The 21,961-nt window shown below is 42.0% G+C and overlaps 2 protein-coding genes and 1 pseudogene across 3 annotated transcripts; 2 read left to right on the top strand and 1 right to left on the bottom strand.

The window, feature by feature from the left end:
* On the bottom strand, positions 1-1,832 carry grcc10 (gene rich cluster, C10 gene). 2 transcript variants are annotated; one of them, XM_029631727.2, is made up of 4 exons: positions 1,724-1,832; positions 1,278-1,336; positions 740-916; positions 1-580 (listed from the first exon to the last, which is right to left on the bottom strand). In XM_029631727.2, exons 2-4 carry the CDS (start codon positions 1,327-1,329, stop codon positions 441-443), a joined length of 369 nt encoding a protein of 122 aa, XP_029487587.1. In that variant the 5' UTR covers positions 1,330-1,336; positions 1,724-1,832; the 3' UTR covers positions 1-440. The 2 variants fall into 2 exon arrangements, with proteins under 2 accessions (XP_029487587.1, XP_029487588.1); XM_029631728.2 differs by having other exon boundaries at positions 740-913.
* LOC115107938 (SAYSvFN domain-containing protein 1-like) lies at positions 1,826-2,937 on the top strand (annotated as a pseudogene).
* A 7,976-nt stretch (positions 2,938-10,913) lies between these two features.
* Positions 10,914-20,109, top strand: bpnt1 (bisphosphate nucleotidase 1). Its single transcript, XM_029631714.1, has 9 exons — positions 10,914-11,020; positions 11,838-11,959; positions 12,069-12,173; positions 12,308-12,415; positions 12,543-12,591; positions 15,212-15,303; positions 15,458-15,658; positions 19,687-19,792; positions 19,894-20,109. The coding sequence occupies exons 2-9, from the start codon at positions 11,840-11,842 to the stop codon at positions 20,040-20,042; spliced, it is 930 nt and encodes a 309-aa protein (XP_029487574.1). The 5' UTR covers positions 10,914-11,020; positions 11,838-11,839; the 3' UTR covers positions 20,043-20,109.
* Positions 20,110-21,961: the final 1,852 nt, after the last annotated feature.

Raw genomic sequence — 21,961 nt, 5'->3', positions numbered from 1 at the left:
TAGCATTTTATTTTTTTATTACATGTATTAACTCTTATCCAGCAGTGACAGGTTGAAAAGGTCAAACAGTAAATTATGGTATAAATGACTTAAGACAAAATGCAAAATAAATAAATACGGAAAACAAATACTCATAAACAAAGGATTTAAGTTAGCTGTCAGGTGTATTGCATTTAAATCCAGGAATGCAATAACTACTCTTTGAAGAATGAAATTTGTCTATCCTGGTTGGAGGTTGCAATTCTGACATTTTGTTTTCATTTGAACCAATACAGGTCTGATTTGTGTGCATTATCCCAGGGTGGTATACCAAGGTAACCAATTCACTTTTTCCTATGATTGATTGAAAAAAACTTTATGAAATTGACAATGCACACACATTTTCAAGTCCAGTAACATTTTTTTTTAGATGTCCCTTCTGAGAGACCAAGGCGAGTTTCCTAGGAAGCTGTGATGGCACCACCTATGGGTGGAGTGGACAGGGGAGGCAGGAGAAGAGACTTCAGTTTGATGGACATGGCTGCTATCTCTGGGTCCTGAGTTTCATACATCTTCACCAGACGGGCAAATTTAAGGACACCTGAAAAATTTAAATAAGCAATGATTTCACAGAGCTCGAACTGAACATGAAGCTAAAAGTGTAAAGTCAAAACACAAATCAATGCCACTGAAAAGTGACAATAGATTGTCTCTATCCCTTCATCCTATATCGAACTGGTTTCACAAAGTGGCTTCTTACCCTCTCCCTCGTTGTTGAAGCCATACGCTTTGATGACCTCCTGTTGGATCTGGGTGGCCACAGGGAGCACCAGCTGCAGCATCTTGCCCATGTCATTGCAGGCGCTCTCCCGTGCCTCCTCCATCCGTGCTGCATTCTCTGGCACAGAGAAGGCCTGGATGACCTCACTCAGCACTACTGCAACACACAAGAGCATTGTGAATAGATCTGTGCCACAACCGGGCATTAGTAATAGAGTGGGGTGGCAGGTAGCCTAGCAATTAAGAGCATTTGGGCCAGTAACCAAAAAGCCACTGGTTCAAATCCCTGAGCTGGCAATGTGGAAAAAAATCTTTCATTCAGCCCTTGAGCAAGGCAGTTAATCCCCAACAACTACTCCCAGGACAGTGGACATCGATTAAGGCAGCCCACCACACCTCTCCGATTCAGAGGGGTTGGGTTAATTGCAGAAGACATATTTCAGTTGAATGCATTAACTTGTGCAACTGACAAGGTATCTCCTTTCCTAGATAAGGCACACTTATGTGACTGTTCATACCTCTGGCCTGCTCAACAGTGAGGGTGGGCTGCTGGGCTGGAGCTGAGGCCATTATATGTCTGGGGAAAAAAGTGTGATATAAGAGCAGATATTTCAATGAATAATGTGTATTTCAGAAAACGTTAGTTACCTAACTTCTGCATGTTTATGTACAGTGAGTAATACTTTCCTGTGTCCATTACTTACACAAACATAGGAAAACTGCATAAAGGGGCATATCTATCTAGCTATATATTTAGCTTTATCAAATGAATCCAGAACTATGGATGGAGATGTTTGACATGAGTACAGTATCCTTGTAGTAAGCTAGTTAGCTGTTGTGGCTAGGTAAGCTAGCTAGGTGACAGCATCTAGTTAAGCTACATAGCTATTCCATCTTTAACGTTACTCTGGAATGCGCAATTAAATACCTACATAATCAATTAAATGCAGTATTGGTTACTTACAATATAGCAGTTGAATAAATACAAACAGCCTAGCAAGAAATGTTTTGCTTGTCAGCTGGGTGGTGGGGAGTGACGCTTTACGACTCGCCATTACGTCATTACGTACGCCTGGCTGAACAGGAAAGGAAACAAACTAAAGTGAAACAGCTTTACAATATTTCATACTTCCTGTAACAGTGAAACATTGAATTCGAGCATTACCATGAAAACACATTTTAGACAATATTTCCGCGGTTGAGAAGACGGGATTTCACAGGAAAAATCATGTTGGAACTGCTCAAAATCTAGCTATCCAAGGCAGTAGCCAGTAACTTTAATTCCTAATTGTCGTGCACATGGTTGCCGCGCAGTCTTTCATTGCCGCATGACTCAAGACTGGATTACAATATGGAGCAAAAGCTTTCAGAGTTCAGAGCTCGAAGAAGGGCTGATGTGGCTCCTAAGAAGAGCGAAAAGCAGCCCATAACATCATCTGACAGTGGCAGCACTTTGATCTCGGCCAGCTGCCAGTCATCAACAGCTGATGCAGACACACAGGAGTTTACAGAAGATCCAATCTCTGCTGTCGCTCAGGCTACAAGGACTAAACATTGGGGGGTAGGCTATAACGCAATACTCAAAATACTATGGTCCGGTTACCCGTACACAGTTTAAACCAAGTCATGGACTAATAAAAACTTTAATTGGAGATTCATTGAGCATGCTGTCTGGGAAACCAGCCCTATTTGTAGATGTCCGTTAGTAATACACGTCGATTCCATCTTGTCACTGTTCGCTAATTTAATTTAATCTTTCCCCACCTTTTTTAGGATGGCTGGTTGCTGGAGAGCAATCTGGGTTAATGGCTTGGTTCGAAACGACTGGCTTTCACAAATCTGATTTTGCTGAAGGTGTTGCTTTGGCTGGTTCTACTTGGGCTGTTTGCCGAACTGGAATTTGGGTTGCCTTTCTTCCTTATCTCTCTCTTCTACTGGCTGTACGAGGGGCTGCGGAGCCCAACTGCACGTCAACCAGGAGAACTGAGCGCTTATTCAGTGTTCAACCCAGACTGTCAGCCTCTCCTGGGGGCACTTACTGCAGAGCAGCTAGAGGGAGAGATGGGCTACAGACCACTGGCCAACAGATGAGACCCTCAAACAACTGACTTTATTCTGACATTTAACAGCTACTGTACTTTAAGATTTCCACTGTAATAAAAATGAACTGTAAATGTATTTATTTGAATGGTGCACATTGCTGATGTTGATTTTGAAGTCAAATGTAGCCTATTCCAAACTACAAGACCATTCAACACTGCCACACATTGATGATGCTGTGAAAGCACCAACATCTACTTGTTAATTCCATTAACATGGGTGTACTTGAAACTTAGAACATATTACTGTACTTTGAACACACACACACAGGAAGTTGACAGTGTCTGAAATATTTTTGAAAAATATACTTTTTAATATATCTGACAGTGCTCAGTTTCCTTGCGCTTTACGACACGACAGATGTTATTGGCCCTTCTTTTGGGACTTCCAAACCGTACAAGTTGACATCGACAAGCGGGCAGAGTGGCCCACGTTTTGCGAGCATGGAGAGGCCAGAGATTGGCAGATTAGTAAATTGGGCTAAGGAACAGAAGGTGGGTATTGGAAAAAAGCCAGCAGTGCATGTTCTACGAGACCATATAGCGGATGAAAGCACGGCGTGAGCGTGGTGAACGAATAGACGTGGTTATGGACATCGATGAAGAAGGAGAAGAGCAGAGTGCAGTGGGAAGATGTGTGTTGGGGAAGCGTATTCTGATGGCTCAGAAATTGAACCTGATGAGAGTGAAGAGGAATCACCTGTGGTGGCAGGTGTGGTGAAGACCTCAAGAGTCCAAGCCTTGCCCCAATGGTCACGCAAAGGATGATTCGGGCCCAGTGAGAGTCACAATTTTGGAGAAAGTTGATCTCTGCCTTATGGATCAGCCAAGCCAAATGTAGTCTCAGGCTGGGTAGAAAAGAAGTTGTTAAATCTGTGAAGGTAGCTCGGAGAGATCATTTTCTGTGTTTCTTCTGTCCAGAGGGAGCAGGAGTTTCGTGTCGGGTTTAGGGACAAGACCTGTGACTTGCTTTACTCTGGAGCAGGGCACCTTTGAAAGGAGTGATTACTGGGGTGGCATTGTGTTGAGGTGGAGCAACTAACATGAAAGATCCCCTGTGTCAGTGACACCGCCGTTTGGTGGTGAAACTGAGAAGACAATGTCTGTCAGTTTGAGTTTTGAATCAGAATCTTTAACTGATGAAGTTAAATTAGGATATGTCAGTTATCCAGTGAGAGCTTTTGTGTCGCACCCACTAAGGTGTTACAGATGCCATGCTTTTGGTCATGTTGCAGCTCTGTATAGGAGGGAGATTCCGGGATGTGAGAAGTACGCAAGAGGGCATGGGACAAAGGAATGTGTAGTATCCGTGGAAAAAAATGTCAATTGTAGGGGTGCCCATGTTGCTGGGGATCAGAAGTGCACGGTGTGAGAGTGACAGGTTGAGGTTACCAGGGTCAAAGGTTGCCAGGCTCAGAGTATAACAGAAGGTGTCGTATGCTGAGGCAGTGAAGAGAGTAGAGGATGATGGGTCAAGGGTGAGTACTAGGCCAATACAGAGTTATACGAATTTGTGCTTCAGTAATTTGGGCTTCTTAGCAGTCATTGCCATGGTTATCAACTGTACCGCAGAAATGGAACGTAAATCACAGAAAATAGATGTTGTGCTGGCAGTTGCAGAGAAGTACTTGGGTGTACAAGGTTTTATTGCAGAAGAGTTAAGGTGTGTTGAGAGAAAGAGTCCGATCCTCCCAGGCGTCAGCCTGGTGTAGGAACAGTTTGGTTCAAAGTAGTGGAATGGGGTGGTGATTAATTATTTTTATGAAAGTGGTATATAGCTGTAGGGTTAGTTGGTGGTGCAATTTTTTCCTTTTCCCCCCTTCCTTGTAATTTTGTATCACAAAATGTGACGTGATCGACCACACACTACTGTACAGTAGGTGGCGGCAAGCACAAACAACATGTGCAAACGCCATGATACCAAAATAGAAGAAGACAACAACGGTGATGATGATGATGATGATGAAGAAGACTGGCGTCATCACGTACGCCCGAACAGGAACAGGAAGTAAACATACCAAAGTAGAACGGATTTTAAGATATCGCATCTGCGAATGTGTCATACCACTCTTTGTGGCAGTGAATCGTTGAATCACCTCAGTGCATTGAAAGCATCTTATATAACATTTCTGCTATTCAGAAGGCGGGATTTCGCACGATCGCGAGGCAATCTGCTACGTAGACCTCTCAACAATCCATCAAGCTAGATGGCTAGCTAGTTTTTTTTTTTTTTTTACCAGGGATTGATACGCGCCGTGCACAGCGCGCACATTGCATAGATTGCCACGCACTCTATAATTTCTGCATGAGCATGAGTCAGAAGTTGTTAACATTCGCAAAAGCTTGTAGAGTTCAGAGCCCTGTACAAGGGCTAGTGAAATGCAGCCCATAACGTCACCTGGCAACGGCAACACTTTGAAGTCAGCCGGTTGGGAGTCAACAGCTGATACAGACGCACTTGAGTTGACAAAACATCCGATGTCTGCTGTCCCTCAGGCTACAGGGACTTTACAATGGGGGGTAGGCTAAAACTAAATTACTCAAATGACTAAAACGTCAGTTACTGGTGTAGCTTCATGGCATAGTCATAGATAGCTAACTTCAATTCCACCCTTCGATGTTAGCTAGCTGACTTGATTCTCTCCTCATTTCTTTTAGGATGACTGTCTGCTGGACTGCATTCTTGGTCGGAGGCTTGGTTCAAGACGACTTGGTTTTGCAAACCGGACTTTGCTGAAGGTGTTGCTTTGGCTGGTTTTGCTTGGGGTGTTTGCTGAGCTTGGCTTTGGGTTGCCTTTCTTCCTAATCTCCCTCTTCTACTGGCTCTACCAGGGCCTGCGGAGTCCAACTAAACTTCAACCTGGAGAACTGAGCGCTTACTCAGTGTTCAACCCAGACTGTCAGCCTCTCATTGGCACTCTCACAACAGAGCAGTTGGACTGTGAAATGGGAATACTACAGCTAACCATGTAAAGCAGTGTTTCCCAACTCCATTCCTCCAGTACCCCCAACAGCACACATTTGTTGTAGCCCTGTACAAGCACACCTGATTCAACTTGTCAACTAATCATCAAGCCCTCAATGAGTTGGATCAGGTGAGTTTGTCTGACTACAACAAAAATGTGTGCTGTTGGGGGTACTGGAAACACTGACGTAAATGAACTGTTTTTAAATGTGTGCGAGTTACGCCTTTTGTGTTAAAATGATGTTGTTATGTTTTTTTGGTTGCACCTAGACTCAATGAACAATGCACAATGCTGTTGGTTGTAATGTAAAACTGCTTGTTAATTCCATTAAAATTTCTACATCTCACTAGTTTATTTGTCTTACTTGAATGAAACACGGGTTCACACACGCAAATACCAAGGAAAGACAGTTGTCCATTACTTGATGTCACAGAGCAGGGCAAAACCACTTTAAGATCGGTTGACTGCACTGCATATCACCACCCCTGTGATGTAGGTGAGGTCTTTGTGCCTGGGCTTGTAAATGGAGAAGATGAAGAATTTGGGGGCGGTGGAGTTGATGGTGAACGTGAATCACAGGCGGGGGTGGACATGAGACGGCAGTTTCTTCGGTCCAAGCCAGCCCCATCCAGGAACAAGACGTAGGCCCCCTCCTGAGAGACAGCGATAAGATTATCTTACAAAAGCTTCTCTTATAAAAGCTTTCCAGAACACGCACACTGCTTTTTATACTGTTCAACATACCTTGTGTCAATTGAAGCTTATCCTCAATACTGAGAACTAAACTAATAGTGTTTTCTAATGCAAGAAATAGACCTCTGAACCTTTCACCTATTACTACCTGTCAGGGCAAGGAGATTGAGGTAGTAACCTCATATAAATATCTTGGAATTTTAATTGATGACAGCCTCTCTTTTAAATTGCATATTCAACAACTTACAAAAAAATTGAAGCTGAAATTGGGATTTTATTTTAGGAATAAGGCCTATTTTTCTTTTGAAGCCAGAAGGAGGCTAGTAATCAGCTTAATTTATGCCTTTACTAGACTATGGGGATATTTTATATATGAATGCTTCCGCTCAGTGTTTGAGATCAATTGACACCCTTTACCATGGCACTTTGAGATGTATTTTAAACTGCAAAACCCTTATGTACCACTGCACTTTGTATACCAGGGTTGGCTGGCCTTCTCTAGTCACTCGTAGGCTCAGTCACTGGTATACTTTTATTTACAAAGCCATTCTGGGTTTACTACTTTTTTATTTGGGCATTTTTATTGTTCAGAAATGTGGTGGGTACTCTCTTCGTTCGCTGGACTTTATCCTGCTAACTGAATTTGGTAAAAGGGCTTTTATGTACTCTGCACCATGTCTTGGAACACCTTACAAAATACGTTTAAACTGGAAGAACTTGTCCCAATTGTTGTTTTTAAATCACTGATGAAGGATTTTGAGGCTGATTCCCTGACCTGTCAATGTTTTTAATTTGTGTTTTTTTTTATTTTGTTATACTCTTGTGAATTCAGTGGTTTTTACTAGATTACTTGTAGTTTTTCATGTTGTCTGTCTGTACCTTTTTGTAATGACTTGGTGCTACCTATCTTGGCCAGGGCGCTCTTGAAAAAGATATTTTAATCTCAATGAGCCCTTCCTGGTTAAATAAATAAATACAAATTATGAGGGATGGTATTGAGAGTTCCAATGAGAAAGATGTATCTAGCACATGTGTTGTTATATGACACTATTTTGCATGAGGCTACTTAGTTGGAGAGGCAGTAATCTCCTTGCTCTGCTTCAGCACTTCGTTATGCAGGGTGCCTGTGTCCAGAGCCCAGCCCTGGTTACCTCCTGCCTCATGGCTGTCAGGAAACCTGCAAACATAAGTGAATTTCATAAAAAATAAAAATAGAAAACCATTTAAAAAGTTATTCTTTTTTTAGATAAAACTATTGATATTGTCTGTAGTGCATTGTTTTGTATTGCATTGTATTACATCTATATAGATAATGCCTTCAGTCAGAATACTGAACGTAAAGGAACTTTCTGCTATCCTTCTCTTATCTGTAACCTGCTTGTTGATCTGTGGTCTAAACTGTTTTCTCTGCTCTGTCCAGTGCACTTTCTCTCCACTAAGCCCATCAATGAGTGCTGACGCTGCCACCATTTTATTCCTGAATTTTCTTCCTTTTCATCCAGCAAGTCCACAAACTCATCTACCGAGTGAACTATATTCTATTGTACTATTCTATCTATACATTTTCATTTATTTTGCATTATTTCTAACTCAAGAAAATGTTTTTTTTTTAAGGATTGGACCTTACCTGTTCCTCCTTCATGGCAGCATCAAACTTGGCTTGTGCTTTGTCCAACTCGGTCTGTTTCTCATCCAGCTGAGCCTGAGCCTTGGCCAGCTCAGCATTGGCTATAGTCAGTCTGTCCTCTTGCATAACTAGGTTAGCCTGTCCACACTCTAACCAGGCTAACCTGGAGAGAGGAAAGGCTGTTCACAATGGTTATCTAATATCAGTTCCCACATACATGTACACACAGACAAATAGTGCTACGATACTACTTTATGGAGGGTAACATCATTCAGCGCCTGTTCCCCGTACCTTGAGTGGCAGCACTTCCTTGTTGATGCCAAAGAAGTCGTTGTTGCTCCTAGCCTTCCCACTTTACAATAACAGCACTTACAGTTGACCGGGCAGCTCTACCGGGGCAGAAATTTGACAAAATGACTTGTTGGAAAGGTGGCATCCTATTACAGTGCCATGTTGAATGTCACTGAGCTTTTCAGTAAGGTCATTCTACTGCCAATGTTTGTCTATGGAGATTCCATGGCTGTGTGCTCAATTTTATACATCTGTCAGCAATGGGTGAGGCTGAAATAGCCAAATCCACTCATTTGAAGGGGTTTCCACATACTTTTGTATATGCAGTGCATTCGGAAAGTATTCAGACACCTTGACTGTTTCCACATTTTGTTACAAAACAGACTTACTCTAAAATTGATTTTTTTAAATTCCCCTCGTCGCTCTACACACGATACCCCATAATGGCAAAGCGAAAATAGGTTTTTAGACATTTTTTGCAAATTCAATCAAATTCAAAAACGTAATGTTACTTTTCAATAAGTATTCAGACCTTTTACTCAGAATTTTGTTGATTCACCTTTGGCAGCGATTACAGCCTTGAGTATTCTTGGGTATGATGCTACAAGCTTGGCACACCTGTATTTGGGGAGTTTCTCCCATTATTCTCTGCAGATCCTCTCAAACTCTGTCAGGATGGATGGGGAGCGTCCCTTCACAGACATCTTCAGGTCTCTCCAGAGAGGTTTGATCGGGTTCAAGTGCGGGCTCTGGTTGGGCCACTCAAGGACATTCAGACTTGTCCCATGCCAGTCCTACGTTGTCTTGGCTGTGTGCTTAGGGTTGTTGTCCTGTTGGATGGTGAACCTTCATCCCAGTCTGAAATCCTGAGAGTTCTGAAGCAGGTTTTCATCAAAGATTTCTCTGTACTTTGCTCCATTCATCTTTCCCCCGATCCTGACTAGTGTTCCAGTTCCTGCCGCTGAAAAACATCCCCACAGCATGATAATGCCACCACCATGCTTCACCATAGGGACGGTGCCAGGTTTCCTCCAGACATGACCCTTGGCATTCAGTACAAAGAGTTCAATCTAGGTTTCATCAGACCAGAGAATCTTGTTTCTCATGGGGCTGAGAGTCTTTAGGTACCTTATGGCAAACTCCAAGTGGGCTGTCATGTACTTCTTACTGAGGAGTGGATTCCATCTAGATGTTCTCCCATCGCCACAGAGGAACTCTGGAGCTCTGTTAGAGTGACCACTGGGTTTTTGGTCACCTCCCTGACCAAGGCCCTTCTCCCCCAGTTAAGTTTGGCCGGGCGCCAAACCCACCGATTTGTCATTGTTGGATATTATGTGTAGATTTATGAGGATAAAAAAAAAACGATTTTAGAATAAGGCTGTAACCTAACAAAATGTGGAAAAAGTAAAGAGGTCAGTGAACCACAAGATATCCTGCCCTTTTATCAATGTGGTCTAAATACACTTATAAAGTCTATTTGAACATATTCTTACTTAAAGTAAATGATCTGGTAAGCCTTAATTTACGATTTTCTTTTCTTTACAGATCTATTTTTTTTAAAGGAGTGATTACTGGGGTAACATTAGCGGTAAATGTGAAAGCTGACCAACTGAAGGGAATATTCCCGGTGTTTGTGGTGCTCGTCGTTTGGTGCATTGCAGACAGGGTGGCGTGAGTGGAAAAACAGAAGAGTCATTGTCTGTTCTTTTGAGTTTTGATGTTGAGTCTTTGCCCGACAAAGTGATGTTAGGGTATATAACTTATCCTGTACAAGTTTCTGTGCCGACCACAATATGTTGTTCCAGGTGTCAAGCTTATGGGCATGTGGCAGCAGTGCGTAGAAGGAGGGTTCCTAGGTGTGAGAAGTGTGCAGAAGGGCATAAGACAAAGGAATGTGTAGCATTGGGGAATCTAGTGGTATGTGTTAATTGTAGGGGTGCCCATGGTGCGAGAGAGGCAGGTTGAGGTTTCCAGGGTTAGAGTAGTGCAGAAGTTGTCATATGCTGAGGCAGTGAAGAAAGTAGAGGAAGATGGGTCAATGGGGAGAGATCCTGAGAGGAGTTGCGTGAGTAGTAGATCTGTACCAGTACAGAGGGATAAACTAACAAGTGATATTGGTAAGATTGGATTTTGGTCATTTATAGTAGTGGTTATCAACTGTACTGCAGGGATGGAACGTAAGTCGCAGAACATAGAGGTTGTGGTGGCAGATGCAGAGAGGTATTTGGTGTGCGAGAGTTGACATCAGAAGAGTTACAGGATGTGTTAAGTGGTGGTGTCCCATCCTTTGACTGTTGGCCTGAAGTAGGACTAAATAGATTTAAATAGTGGAGTATGGTATTTAGATGGTAGGGCATTTGTTGAATTTCTTTATTTTAGACTAAAAAAATAAAATAAAAAATAAGCAAAGTATAAGGAAGTTATACTCCAGTCGGGTAGGTGGCAGTAATGCCACATTTAATGGATGCCAACCTGTCGCTGAACATCACCGAAGAAGCCATATTGATGTCCCTGCACCCAGGGCCGCCGTGTACCTCACATTCATTGCAGTACAACAAGTCCCGAGCTGTCCCTTCTGGAGATTAGTAAGAGCCATTATATTATTTAATTAAAAATGTGTTTACTAGCTCGGTTATTGGTGTACTATAAATGTGTAGTGAAGATAGTGTACTCAGTGTTGCTGATTGAACGTTCATGTTGTTGTCTCAATTTAGATCGTTTTCCTAAATACTGTAGCTAGCTAACCAGCACTAAGTTACTAACGTTCCTGCAGTCTTGTGGCACTACAGTAGCTAGTAGTCTAATGTCGGGGGGGAACAGTCAGAACTAGCCTGGGCAGCCGATACAGTGCATGGACGCTAGATGTGCACTATCAACTACCTAGGCTAAGTCAGAACAGACTTATTTGCTTGAAAATATCACCAGGTTTCTGGTGGTAGTAAGCATTATAACACGCATATATACATAGCTATTAGTCACCTCGGTTACCCAGAAGTACAATTCTCGCGAATGTTGTCACGAGAGATTATAGTAAGCCATCTCATTAGCTAGTAACCTAGTAAGGGTAGAATCATGCGCATCTAATTAATTCCAATAGTTAAGCCAATTGTCCTCATGGCACGTTGTTACTGCAACTTCTTCATTTCGTGTGTGTCATTGAGATATGGTGTGTGTAGGACAGGTAGTATATTAGTGCCTAAAAGTGTGTTTTAGGCACAAAGCCATTTATTTTGCCAAAGTAATGGTGACAGCACAGATACTGCACATAACTCTACTACATGTCGAGGGTGTGTTGATTACATTGACTTGTTGACTGATGTGAGTGATACAATGAAGTCTCGAGGGTACATAGTGGAAACGTTCTCCCTCGGCTTTACACTTTGGTGTTTCTCTTTCCATCAGCAATGTCTGGAAATCCAGCTGTGGTGATGCGTCTGGTAGCTTCGGCTTACGCTATGGCAGAGAAGGCTGGAGCCATTGTACGAAGGGTTCTTCAGAGCGGAGAGCTGGGCATCGTGGAAAAGGTTTGACTGACTGAACGGAGAGGGGGACAAAACGCTGGAGATTGATGGGCAGTGAAATGGAGCTTGATTGTTGTTTTATAAATTATTTCTCTTTACTCAATGTACACAGACAGGGGCCAACGATCTACAGACACTGGCAGACCGGCTGGTCCAGCAGAGCATCTGTGCCTCCCTGTCTAAAAGCTTCCCCAAAATCACCATAATCGGAGAGGAGGTGGGTATAAGAATGTACATTAATAGGATCTGTCCTAATGTTACTGACAAATAAACATGGATCTGCAGATTAGAATACACAACACGTTTCACAACATCCTAGTCTGAACAGTGAACATCTCTCTCACACGTCAGGATCTGCCAGAGGAGGCTGTCAAAGAGGACCTGATTGAGAGCGGTCAATCTGAAGACATCCTACAGAAGTCCTGTCCAGCAGAGTACAGTGCCCTGAAAGAAGAGGAGGTGAGCGAGACACTTTAGAGCTGAAACTGAAACCTAATGTCCTGATTTTGATTATTTTCTGGGTACTGACTGCTCATTCCAGCTATGTTTCTGTGTTTGAATGGCAGATTTGAATTTGTCTTTTTAGCTGGTTGTGTGGGTCGACCCCCTTGATGGCACCAAAGAATACACTGAAGGTAAATAAACTTACTACAGTGTTATTATTTTTGCCAGTCACTCTGTGATAAGAGTCACTGACTCAAAGCCATAAGAGGGTAGAACATATTTTTGACGACAACCTGTTCCCCCTTCTTTCATTCAGTCTTAACATTAACATCTCCAACATAATCATCAGTGCTGATTCCCTGTTTGCTCTCTGTCTGTCTCTCTCTCCTATCTTTCTTCATCCCATTATTCTTTCTTCCCTGCTTAGCAGCAGCAAAGTGTTTCTACCTGCCAAATCAGATGTGTCACACGGGGTCGGACGCCCAGTTTCTCGGCACGGCTATCCGTATGGTGATGGAGGGAGGGCATTTGGACTGGGAGGGACAAGAGCAGAATAGGTGGAGAGGGAGGGTAAAGGAGAAATGCTTGGGCATCAAATCAAGTTTATTTTCAGCAGATGTTACAAAGTGCTTATACAGAAACCCAGCTTAAAACCCCAAAACAGCAAGGTGGCTAGGAAAAACTAGAAAGGTGGCTAGGAAAAACTAGAAAGGTGGCTAGGAAAAACTAGAAAGGGAGGAGCCCAGGAAGGAACCTAGAGAGGATCCAGGCTCTTGAGTGGTGGCCATTCCTCTTCTGGATGCATCGTGTGGAGATTATAAGATTGGCCATTAAGGCTAGATTGTTCTTCAAGATGTTCATATTTGACCAGCAGGGTCAAATAATAATCACAGTGGTTGTAGAGGGTGCAACAGGAGTAAAGTTCAGTTGGCTTTTCATCGAGCATTCAGAGGTCGCGACAGCAGGTGCGGTAGAGTCAAAAACACCAGGTCCGGGACAAGGTAGCACGTCCAGTGAACAGGTCAGGGTTCCATAGCCGCAGGAAGAACAGTTGAAACCACAGCAACAAACTCGCCACAGACACCGTGGATGCCATGGAACCTCATGATGTGATAGCAGGAAATAAGGTGAAATATACAGGAATGGGAAGGTATAGTGGTGCATATGTATTAATATACAGTGCCTTCTGAAAGTATTCACATCCCTTAACTTTCCACATGTTGTTACAGCCTGAATTTCAAGTGGATTAAATTGAGATTTTTGTCACTGGCCTATACACAATACCCCATAGTGACAAAGTGAAAACATGTTTTTAAAATTTGTTGCAAATTTGTTGAAAATGAATTGCAGAAAATCTCATATTAGTATTCACACCCCTGAGTAAATACTTTGTAGAAGCACCTCGTTGATCATTGCCAGACAACCATTTTCAGGTCTTGCCGTAGTCAAAACTGTAACTCAGCCATTCAGGAACATTCCGTTTTTTCTTGGTAAGCAGCTCCAGTGTAGATTTGGCCATGTGTTTTAGTTTATTGTCCTGCTGAAAGGATCATTCTTATCCCAGTGTCTGGTGGAAAACACTGAACCAGGCTTTCCTCAAATTTTTTTAGCAGAAGTCCATTTATTTTTTTATCCTTGAAAAACTCCCCTGTCCTTAACGATTACACGCATAATTATAAAATAAAAGCAGAGATTGAATATATTTATTAATTATTAATTACACTTTGGATGGTATATCAATCAATACACCCAGTCACTACAAAGATACAGGCGTCCTTACTAACTGTTGCCGCGCGACCAGACTGGACAGCCAGGCGTCACCAGGCCAGGTAGTTCTGAGGAATGGTCCTAGGGCTTCTCTCTATCCCTTTTTTCCTTTGTACCATTATACTACTTTTACCTCACTGATTTGTTTTTCATGCTGGAAAAATACACTGAACCAAAATATAAACGCAACATGTAAAGTGTTTGGTCCATGTTTCATGTGCTGAAATAAAAGATCCCAGAAATGTTCGATATGCACAAAAAGCTTATTTCTCAAAAATGTTGTGCACAAATCTGCTTACATCCCTGTTAGTGAGCATTTTTCCTTTGTCAAGATAAATCATCCACCTGACAGGTGAGGCATATCAAGAAGCTGATTAAACAGCATGATCATTACACAGGTGCACCATGTGCTAGGGACAAAAGTCCACTAAAATGTGTGGTTTTGTCACAACACAATGCCACAGATGTCTCATGTTTTGAGGGAGTGTGCAATTGGCATGCTGACTGCAGGAATGTTCCAGTTGCCAGAAAATGTCATGTTTATCTACCATAAGCCGCCTCCAACGTCGTTTTAGAGAATTTGGCAGTACGTTCAACCTGCCTCACAAACACAGACCATGTGTAACCATGCCAGCCCAGGACCACATATGGCTTCTTCACCTGCGGGATCGTCTGAGGGGGGAGTGCTGAGGAGTATTTCTGTCTGTAATAAAGCCCTTTAGTGGGGAAAAACAAATTCTGATTGGCTGGGCCTGGACCCGAGTGGGTCGACATGGCTCCCAAGTGGGTGGTCCTATGCCTTCCCAGGACCACCCATGGCTGCACCCCTGCCCAGTCATGTGAAATCCATAGATTCGGGCCTAATGAATGTATTTTGATTGATTTCCTTATATGAACTGCAACTCAGTAACATCTTTGAAATGGTTGCATGTTGTGTTTTTTATATTTTCGTTCAGTGTAGTTCACTGTAGTACAATGACAATACTTGTGTGAAGTCCACTGTTATTTGTTCCCTTCAGCTAAAATGTTGTCATGTGATGTCAGGGCTTCTTGATCATGTGACTGTTCTGATCGGCATTGCATATGGCGGGAAGGCCATTGCTGGGGTCATCAACCAGCCCTTCTTCAATTATCAGGTACCAACAAATACCCTCTCACCCTATCAGGGCATGACATATTCAGTAGGGAGAAAATGTTTTGAAATAGGGAGATTTTTCATTTTCTATAGTGTGCCTTACTGAACACTTCTTTAGTCTGTGAGTGTATATTTTCCTTTTTTTGTATCCACAGCTGGGGGCGGAGTCAGCAGACATGGGGAGAACTCTGTGGGGAATGCCCGGACTGGGCGCTTTCGGGTTCGAGCTACAGGAGGTCCCGGATGGCCGACGCATTGTCACCACAACCCGTTCTCACAGCAACAAACTCGTCACAGACACTGTGGATGCCATGGAACCTCATGATGTGATAAGAGTCGGCGGAGCAGGAAATAAGGTGAAATATACAGGGATGGGAAGGTTAGGGGTGCATATGTATTCAGAGAAAGTATTCACAGCCTGAATTTCAAATGGATTCAATTGAGATTTTGTGTCACTGGCCTATACACAATACCCCATAATGACAAAGTGAAAATGTGTTTTTAGATTATTTTTTTTGCAAACTTGTTGAAAATGAAATGCAGAAAATCTTATTAGTATTCACACCCCTGAGTAAATACTTTGTAGAAGCACCTTGTTGATCATTGCTAGACAACAATTTGCAGGTCTTGCCGTAGATTTTCAAGTAAAGTCAACTTTAACTCGGCCACTCAGGAACATTGTTTTCTTGGTAAGCAACTCCAGTGTAGATTTGGCCTTTTGTAGATTTGTCCTGCTGAAAGGAGAATTTTTCTTCCAGTGGCTGGTGGAAAACAGACTGAACCAGGCTTTCCTTTATGATATTTCCCTGTGCTTAGCTGAATTCTGTTGATTTTTTTTATCCTGAAAGACTCCCCAGTCTTAACGATTACACACATAATGATACAATAAAAGCAGAGATTGAATATCTTCTTGAGCATGGTGAAGTTATTAATTACACTTTGGGTGGCGTATCAATCAATACACCCAGTCACTACAAAGATACAGAAGTCCTTCCTAACTCCGTTGCCAGAGAGGAAGGAAACCGCTCAGGGATTTCACCATGAGGCCAATGGTGACTTTAAAACAGTTAGTTTAATGGCTGTGATAGGAGAACTGAGGATGGATCAACAACATTGTAGTTACTCCACAATACTAACCGAAATGACAGAGTGAAAAGAAGAAAGCCTGTACATATTTAAAATATTCAAAAACATACATCCTGTTTGCAATTACGCCCTAAAGCAATACTGCAAAAAAATGTGGCAAAGAAATGAACTTTATCCTGAATACAAAGTGTTATGCTTGGGGCAAATCCAACAACACATCACTGAGTACCACCCTCCATATTTTCAAGCATGGTGGTGGCTGCATCATGTTATGGGTATGCTTTTCATCGGCAAGGGAGTTTATTTTTACCCTAAACAGAATAGAGCTAAGCACAGGCAAAATCCTAGAGGAAAACCTGGTTCAGTCTGCTTTCCAGCAGACACTTGGAAACATTCACCTTTCAGCAGTACAACCTGAAACACAAGGCCAAATATACACTGGAGTTGCTTACCCTGACATTGAATTTTCCTGAGTGGCCTAGTTAGTTTTGACTTAAATCAGCTTGAAAATCTATGACAAGACTTGAAAATTGCTATCTAGCAATGATCAACAACGAACTTGACAGAGCTTGAAGTTTTTAAAGAATGTGCAAATATTGTACAATCCAGGTGAGCAAAGCTTAGACTTACCCAGAAAGACTCACAGATGTAACTGTAGAATCGTGAAAATTCACTTCGTCTGAGGATGACATAATTATTTTAGGGGTCTATGACCCTACTATGATATTACATCTGACTCCATTATCATGTGAATGCTATAGCCCCATAATCATACCCAGTGGGTATAGCCAAGTTTGCAAGCCTTGCGTCACCACAAGATGCACGTATCTAGGTTTACCATTATGCAATTATTAAGAGGCAAATGGACAAGGAGCTAATATCTTGCAATTAATGTCCTAGCATTAAATGATTGAGTTAACTCTGGCTCAGAGACGCAGTTAGAGAAAGCATACAGTACCAGTCAAAAGTTAACACATATACTCGTCAAGGGTTTTCTTTGTCTTCCCTATTATTCTACAATGTAGAAAATAGTAAAAAATAAACTATGAAATAATGTAGTACCCCCAAAAAAGTGTTAAACAAATCAAAATGAGATTATTCAAAGTAGACACCCTTTGACAACTTTTGCACATTCTGCATTCTCTCAACCAGCTTCACCTGGAATGCTTTTCCAACAGTCTTGAAGGAGTTCCCACATATAATGAGCACTTGTTGGCTGCTTTTCCTGCAGTCCAACTCATCCCAAACCATCGCAATTGGGTTGAGGTCAGGTGATTGTGGAGGCCAGGTCATCTGATGCAGCACTCCATCACTCTTCTGTTATCCTGTTGCAAAACAAATGATAGTCCCACCTAGCACAAACCAGCTGGGATGGCGTATCGCTGCAGAATGCTGTGGTAGCCATGCTGGTTAAGTGTGCCTTGAATTCTAAATAAATCACTGTCACCAGCAAAGCACCCCCACACCACCTCCTACATGCTTCACGGTGGGAACCACACATGCGGAGATCATCAGTTCACTTACTCTGCGTCTCACAAAGACGCAGCGGTTGTAGCCAAAAATCTCAAATTTGGACTAATCAGTCCAAAGGACAGATTTCCACCAGTCTGTCCTTTGCTTGCGTTTCTTGGCCAAAGCAAGTCTCTTCTTATTATTGTCCTTTAGTAGTGGTTTCTTTGCAGAAATTCAACCACGAAGGCCTGATTCACAAAGTCTCCTCTGAACAGTTGATGTTGATAAATGTCTGTTACTTGAACTCTGTTAAGCACTTATTTGGGCTGCAATTTCTGAGGCTGGTAACTCTAACTTAATCTCTGCAGCAGAGGTAACTCTGCGTCTACCTTCTCTGTGGCGGTCCTCATGAGAGCCTGTTTCATCATAGCGCTTGATGGTTTTTGCAACTGCACTTGAAGAAACTTTCAGAGTTCTTGAAATGTTCCGGATTGACTGACCTTCATGTCTTTTAAAGTAACGGACTGTCGTTTCTCTTTGCTTATTTGAGCTGTTCTTGCCATAATATGGACTTGAAATGCATTCCACGTGACTACCTCATGAAGCTAGTTGAGAGAATGCCAAGAGCGTGCAAAGCTGTCACGGTAAAGAAAGTGTGGCTACTTTGAAGAATCTCAAATATAAAATATATTTAGATTTGTTTAACACTTTTTTGGTTAGTACATGATTCTAGATGTGTAATTTCAGTTTTGATGTTTTCACTATTCTGCAATGTAGAAAATAGTCTATGAGTAGGTGTCAACTTTTGGCTGGTACTGTATATTGTGAAGAAGATGTACTATTAGACATCTCATCAAATAATATTTAAAGGAAAATTACTCCAATGTGAGGACTACGGTTCGTATCTATTTAAACGTGATCAGATTTGGACTTCTGAGTGGCACAGCAGTCTAAGGCACTGCTAGAGGCATCATTAGAGCTGGGTTGGCTTGGCAGGGTCATACCAGAAATCGTCATAAAAAGAATGCAAAATATTGTTTTAACGGCATAGAAAATTCATCACTATGATATACAAACATACATCGAGATCTACCATGACCTAAATTTAAGACAAGCTTTTATTCTTCTAAGAGCGATAAATCCCAGTATCTCCCATCGTCTAATTTAACATCAATTTGCAAGGCCCAAAACAAAACTCATAACTTCAGACACGTTCTCTAATCTAATTATCACATATCAACACTATGATAAGAGCACATCGTTGTTGTTCCCCTTTGAACTTTCCGCTGTCCAACGAACAGAATAAGTTTCTCTAACAAATCCATAGCACGTACAGTACAATGAAACATCAAAATTCATAGTTCTTTATGAACTCTTGAATTCACATAGTAACATTAATTTTGTTGATTCAAATCTTCACCTCTCCTGGCTTCAGTGACCTTAGGACGTCTGTGGGACTGTCTCTTCGAGATTACCACAGTAAAGGTGTGTTTGACCACTGTGGCCCACAGATGGTCAGTCATTCAAACAATGCCATAAATCGTGATCGAGTAATCACACTGGGCCTCGGTGCCAACTAGACATCTTCATCACTGGCCTTCATCATTCACTCTGTCTATTCAACTAATCACTGCCAAAGGTGATTCTAACATGTATTGTGGTATTCAGTGGTGTGAATATTTATAGAAATGACATTTCATTTTCAATAAATTTGCAGTGTTGTGTGTAGATGGGTGTTTTTGAATTCTGGCTGTAACACTTTGGAATAAGTCGAGGTATGAATAGTTTGAATACACTAATTATAAAATGTATTCTTACTACTCTGTTGCACCCTATCTTTGTGTAGATTATTCAGCTTGTGGAGGGGAAGGCTTCAGCCTATGTATTTGCCAGTCTAGGAACTAAAAAGTGGGACACATGTGCCCCTGAAGCCATCCTGCATGCAGTAGGAGGTAAGCAACAATCTTCCTCTAGCTTACTGAAAGTACCTCCTAATTATGAGTAAGGACCGTAATGTTGCCTGCCATTTTGTTTTTTGTCTGTCCCTCTGCAGGTAAGCTGACAGACATGCATGGCAGTGCATTGTGTTATGATGCTAACGTGAAGCACATGAACTCCGCTGGGGTGCTGGCCACTCTACGCAACCACCAGTATTATGCCAGCAGAGTGCCCCAGTCAGTCCTGCAGGCTCTCAAACCCTGAATGATAAATTTACTGTACCACGCATTGTCCAAAAACAAATTTGCATAAAATGTTCTTTAATCAAGAATCGTGTTTATTTATATAATAACCTGTGTAACATTTGCACATCAGTGTTAAAAACCACTGCACTTTTATACTGTGTATAGACAATTGTTGACTAGGAAAATCAGGCCATATTTGACACTTGTTAAAAAAAAATATTTACTAGACATTTCTACATAACATTAACAGCCCAGACTGATTCGGCCAGCAGCATACCCCCCTGCTTCCCACTGCTGGGTTTGTCCGTTGATTGGAGACGTGTGCCGTCTTTTGGATAGGATGTTAAACAGGTGTCCCGACTCTGGTCACTAAAGATCCCATGGCACTTATCGTAAGAGTAGAGGTGTTAACCCCGGTGTCCTGGCTAAATTCCCAATCTGGCCCTCAGACCATCACGGTTACCTAATCATCCCGAGTTTACAATTGGCTCATTCATCCCCCCTCCTCTCCCCTATAACTATTCCCCAGGTCGTTGCTGTAAATAAGAATGAGTTCTCAGTCAACTTACCTGGTAAAATAAGGGTTAAATTAAATAATTACCAAAATGGTATGGCATAAAAGTAAGCAAGCCTGATGCCCGTGACTACAAGTCAGAGGACTTCCAAGAGCTGGTGTCAGACAGACTTGGCCTTAACCATGTCCAAACGACTTGGTAAAAATCGCTGTTCTAAATTTGTAATTGGCTGACATACATCCGTATTACCTTTCTGGAAGACAACACTAGGCCCTCCGGCCGATGCACTTGTTTGAAAGGCACCCTAAAGCATAATGACAGACATGAGGCAGGGTCAACAGCACTGTTCCATTTATTCCATTCAAAGATTCTGAAACAAACTTGTACAAATCTCAAAACTGTTTAAAAACAATGACAGTTTCCAACTTGAATAGAGACCGATAAATGAGAACAAGGCAAAAGGTGAGATATGCCCTAACTCAAACTAAAATGTTATTTAAAATATTCCTTAGTAAGCTCATTAGTTGGATGAGAATAATAATTCTGAACCAGATATTGGAATCAGCATACAGGAAAGGTCCACCAAGTAGATATACTCACTGGCTCATGCATTCTGATGCCTTGCTTGTTGTTGACGTCTTCAACCTCTTTAGGCGGTCAATCTACCACTAGGGGGCAGCAATGTCTAAGTAACTGACACTGCCGAGTAAAAAGTGCCATCTCTGCTAGCTTGGTAAACATGAGCTGACCTTGTGTAATATTTCATGTTTACAAGAACTGCAGGGGCAATGCTGAAAATAGCTCATAAGTTTAAAAAAAAATACAACTTTAAAAAATGGAAATAGTCTTGTGGCCAACTGGTCGTGTGTGTGAGAAAAATAATAGGCTACTGAACACCAATTGAAACCAGGTGTCTTGAATCTTGCCTTTAACTTCCCAAGCCACAACCATCTATGCATTCCCACAGGCATACAGTAAAAGCAATGTCCATAACAAACAGTCTTCAGCAATGGAAGCAGGTTCAGTGGGTAAGAAGAGAGGCTGGTGTGGGGGTGGAGGGGCTTGATTCAAAACCAACAGGCATTTGGAACACCCATTTGTGAGCCCTTTGAGTTAGTACACACAACCTTAACTGTACTAGTACTTCTCTGTGTACGCAATACATGCCCCGTGTGTATATACCATCATTTTGTATGGTTCTGATAATATGCATTTGTATGAGTACTTTCAAAGTAATTTTGTTAAAACTTCATTAGTGTCCGCATAAAGAGAACATTGAGTCCAACAGGGTGAAAATGACATTCTCCAAACTCACTAAGAGGCTAAACCATTCCAATCAGTTACTGTAGCCAAAATGTGGGAGGAAAATGGTATGTTATTAGTAATATTGTGAGAAGGTTACATACGCATTAGCAGGGAAAAT

This window comes from Oncorhynchus nerka, linkage group LG24 (genome assembly GCF_034236695.1).
Source record: "Oncorhynchus nerka isolate Pitt River linkage group LG24, Oner_Uvic_2.0, whole genome shotgun sequence".
Taxonomy (NCBI): domain Eukaryota; kingdom Metazoa; phylum Chordata; class Actinopteri; order Salmoniformes; family Salmonidae; genus Oncorhynchus; species Oncorhynchus nerka.
Note: the sequence above shows the minus strand (reverse complement) of the source record. Positions and strands in the feature narration are given on the sequence as shown.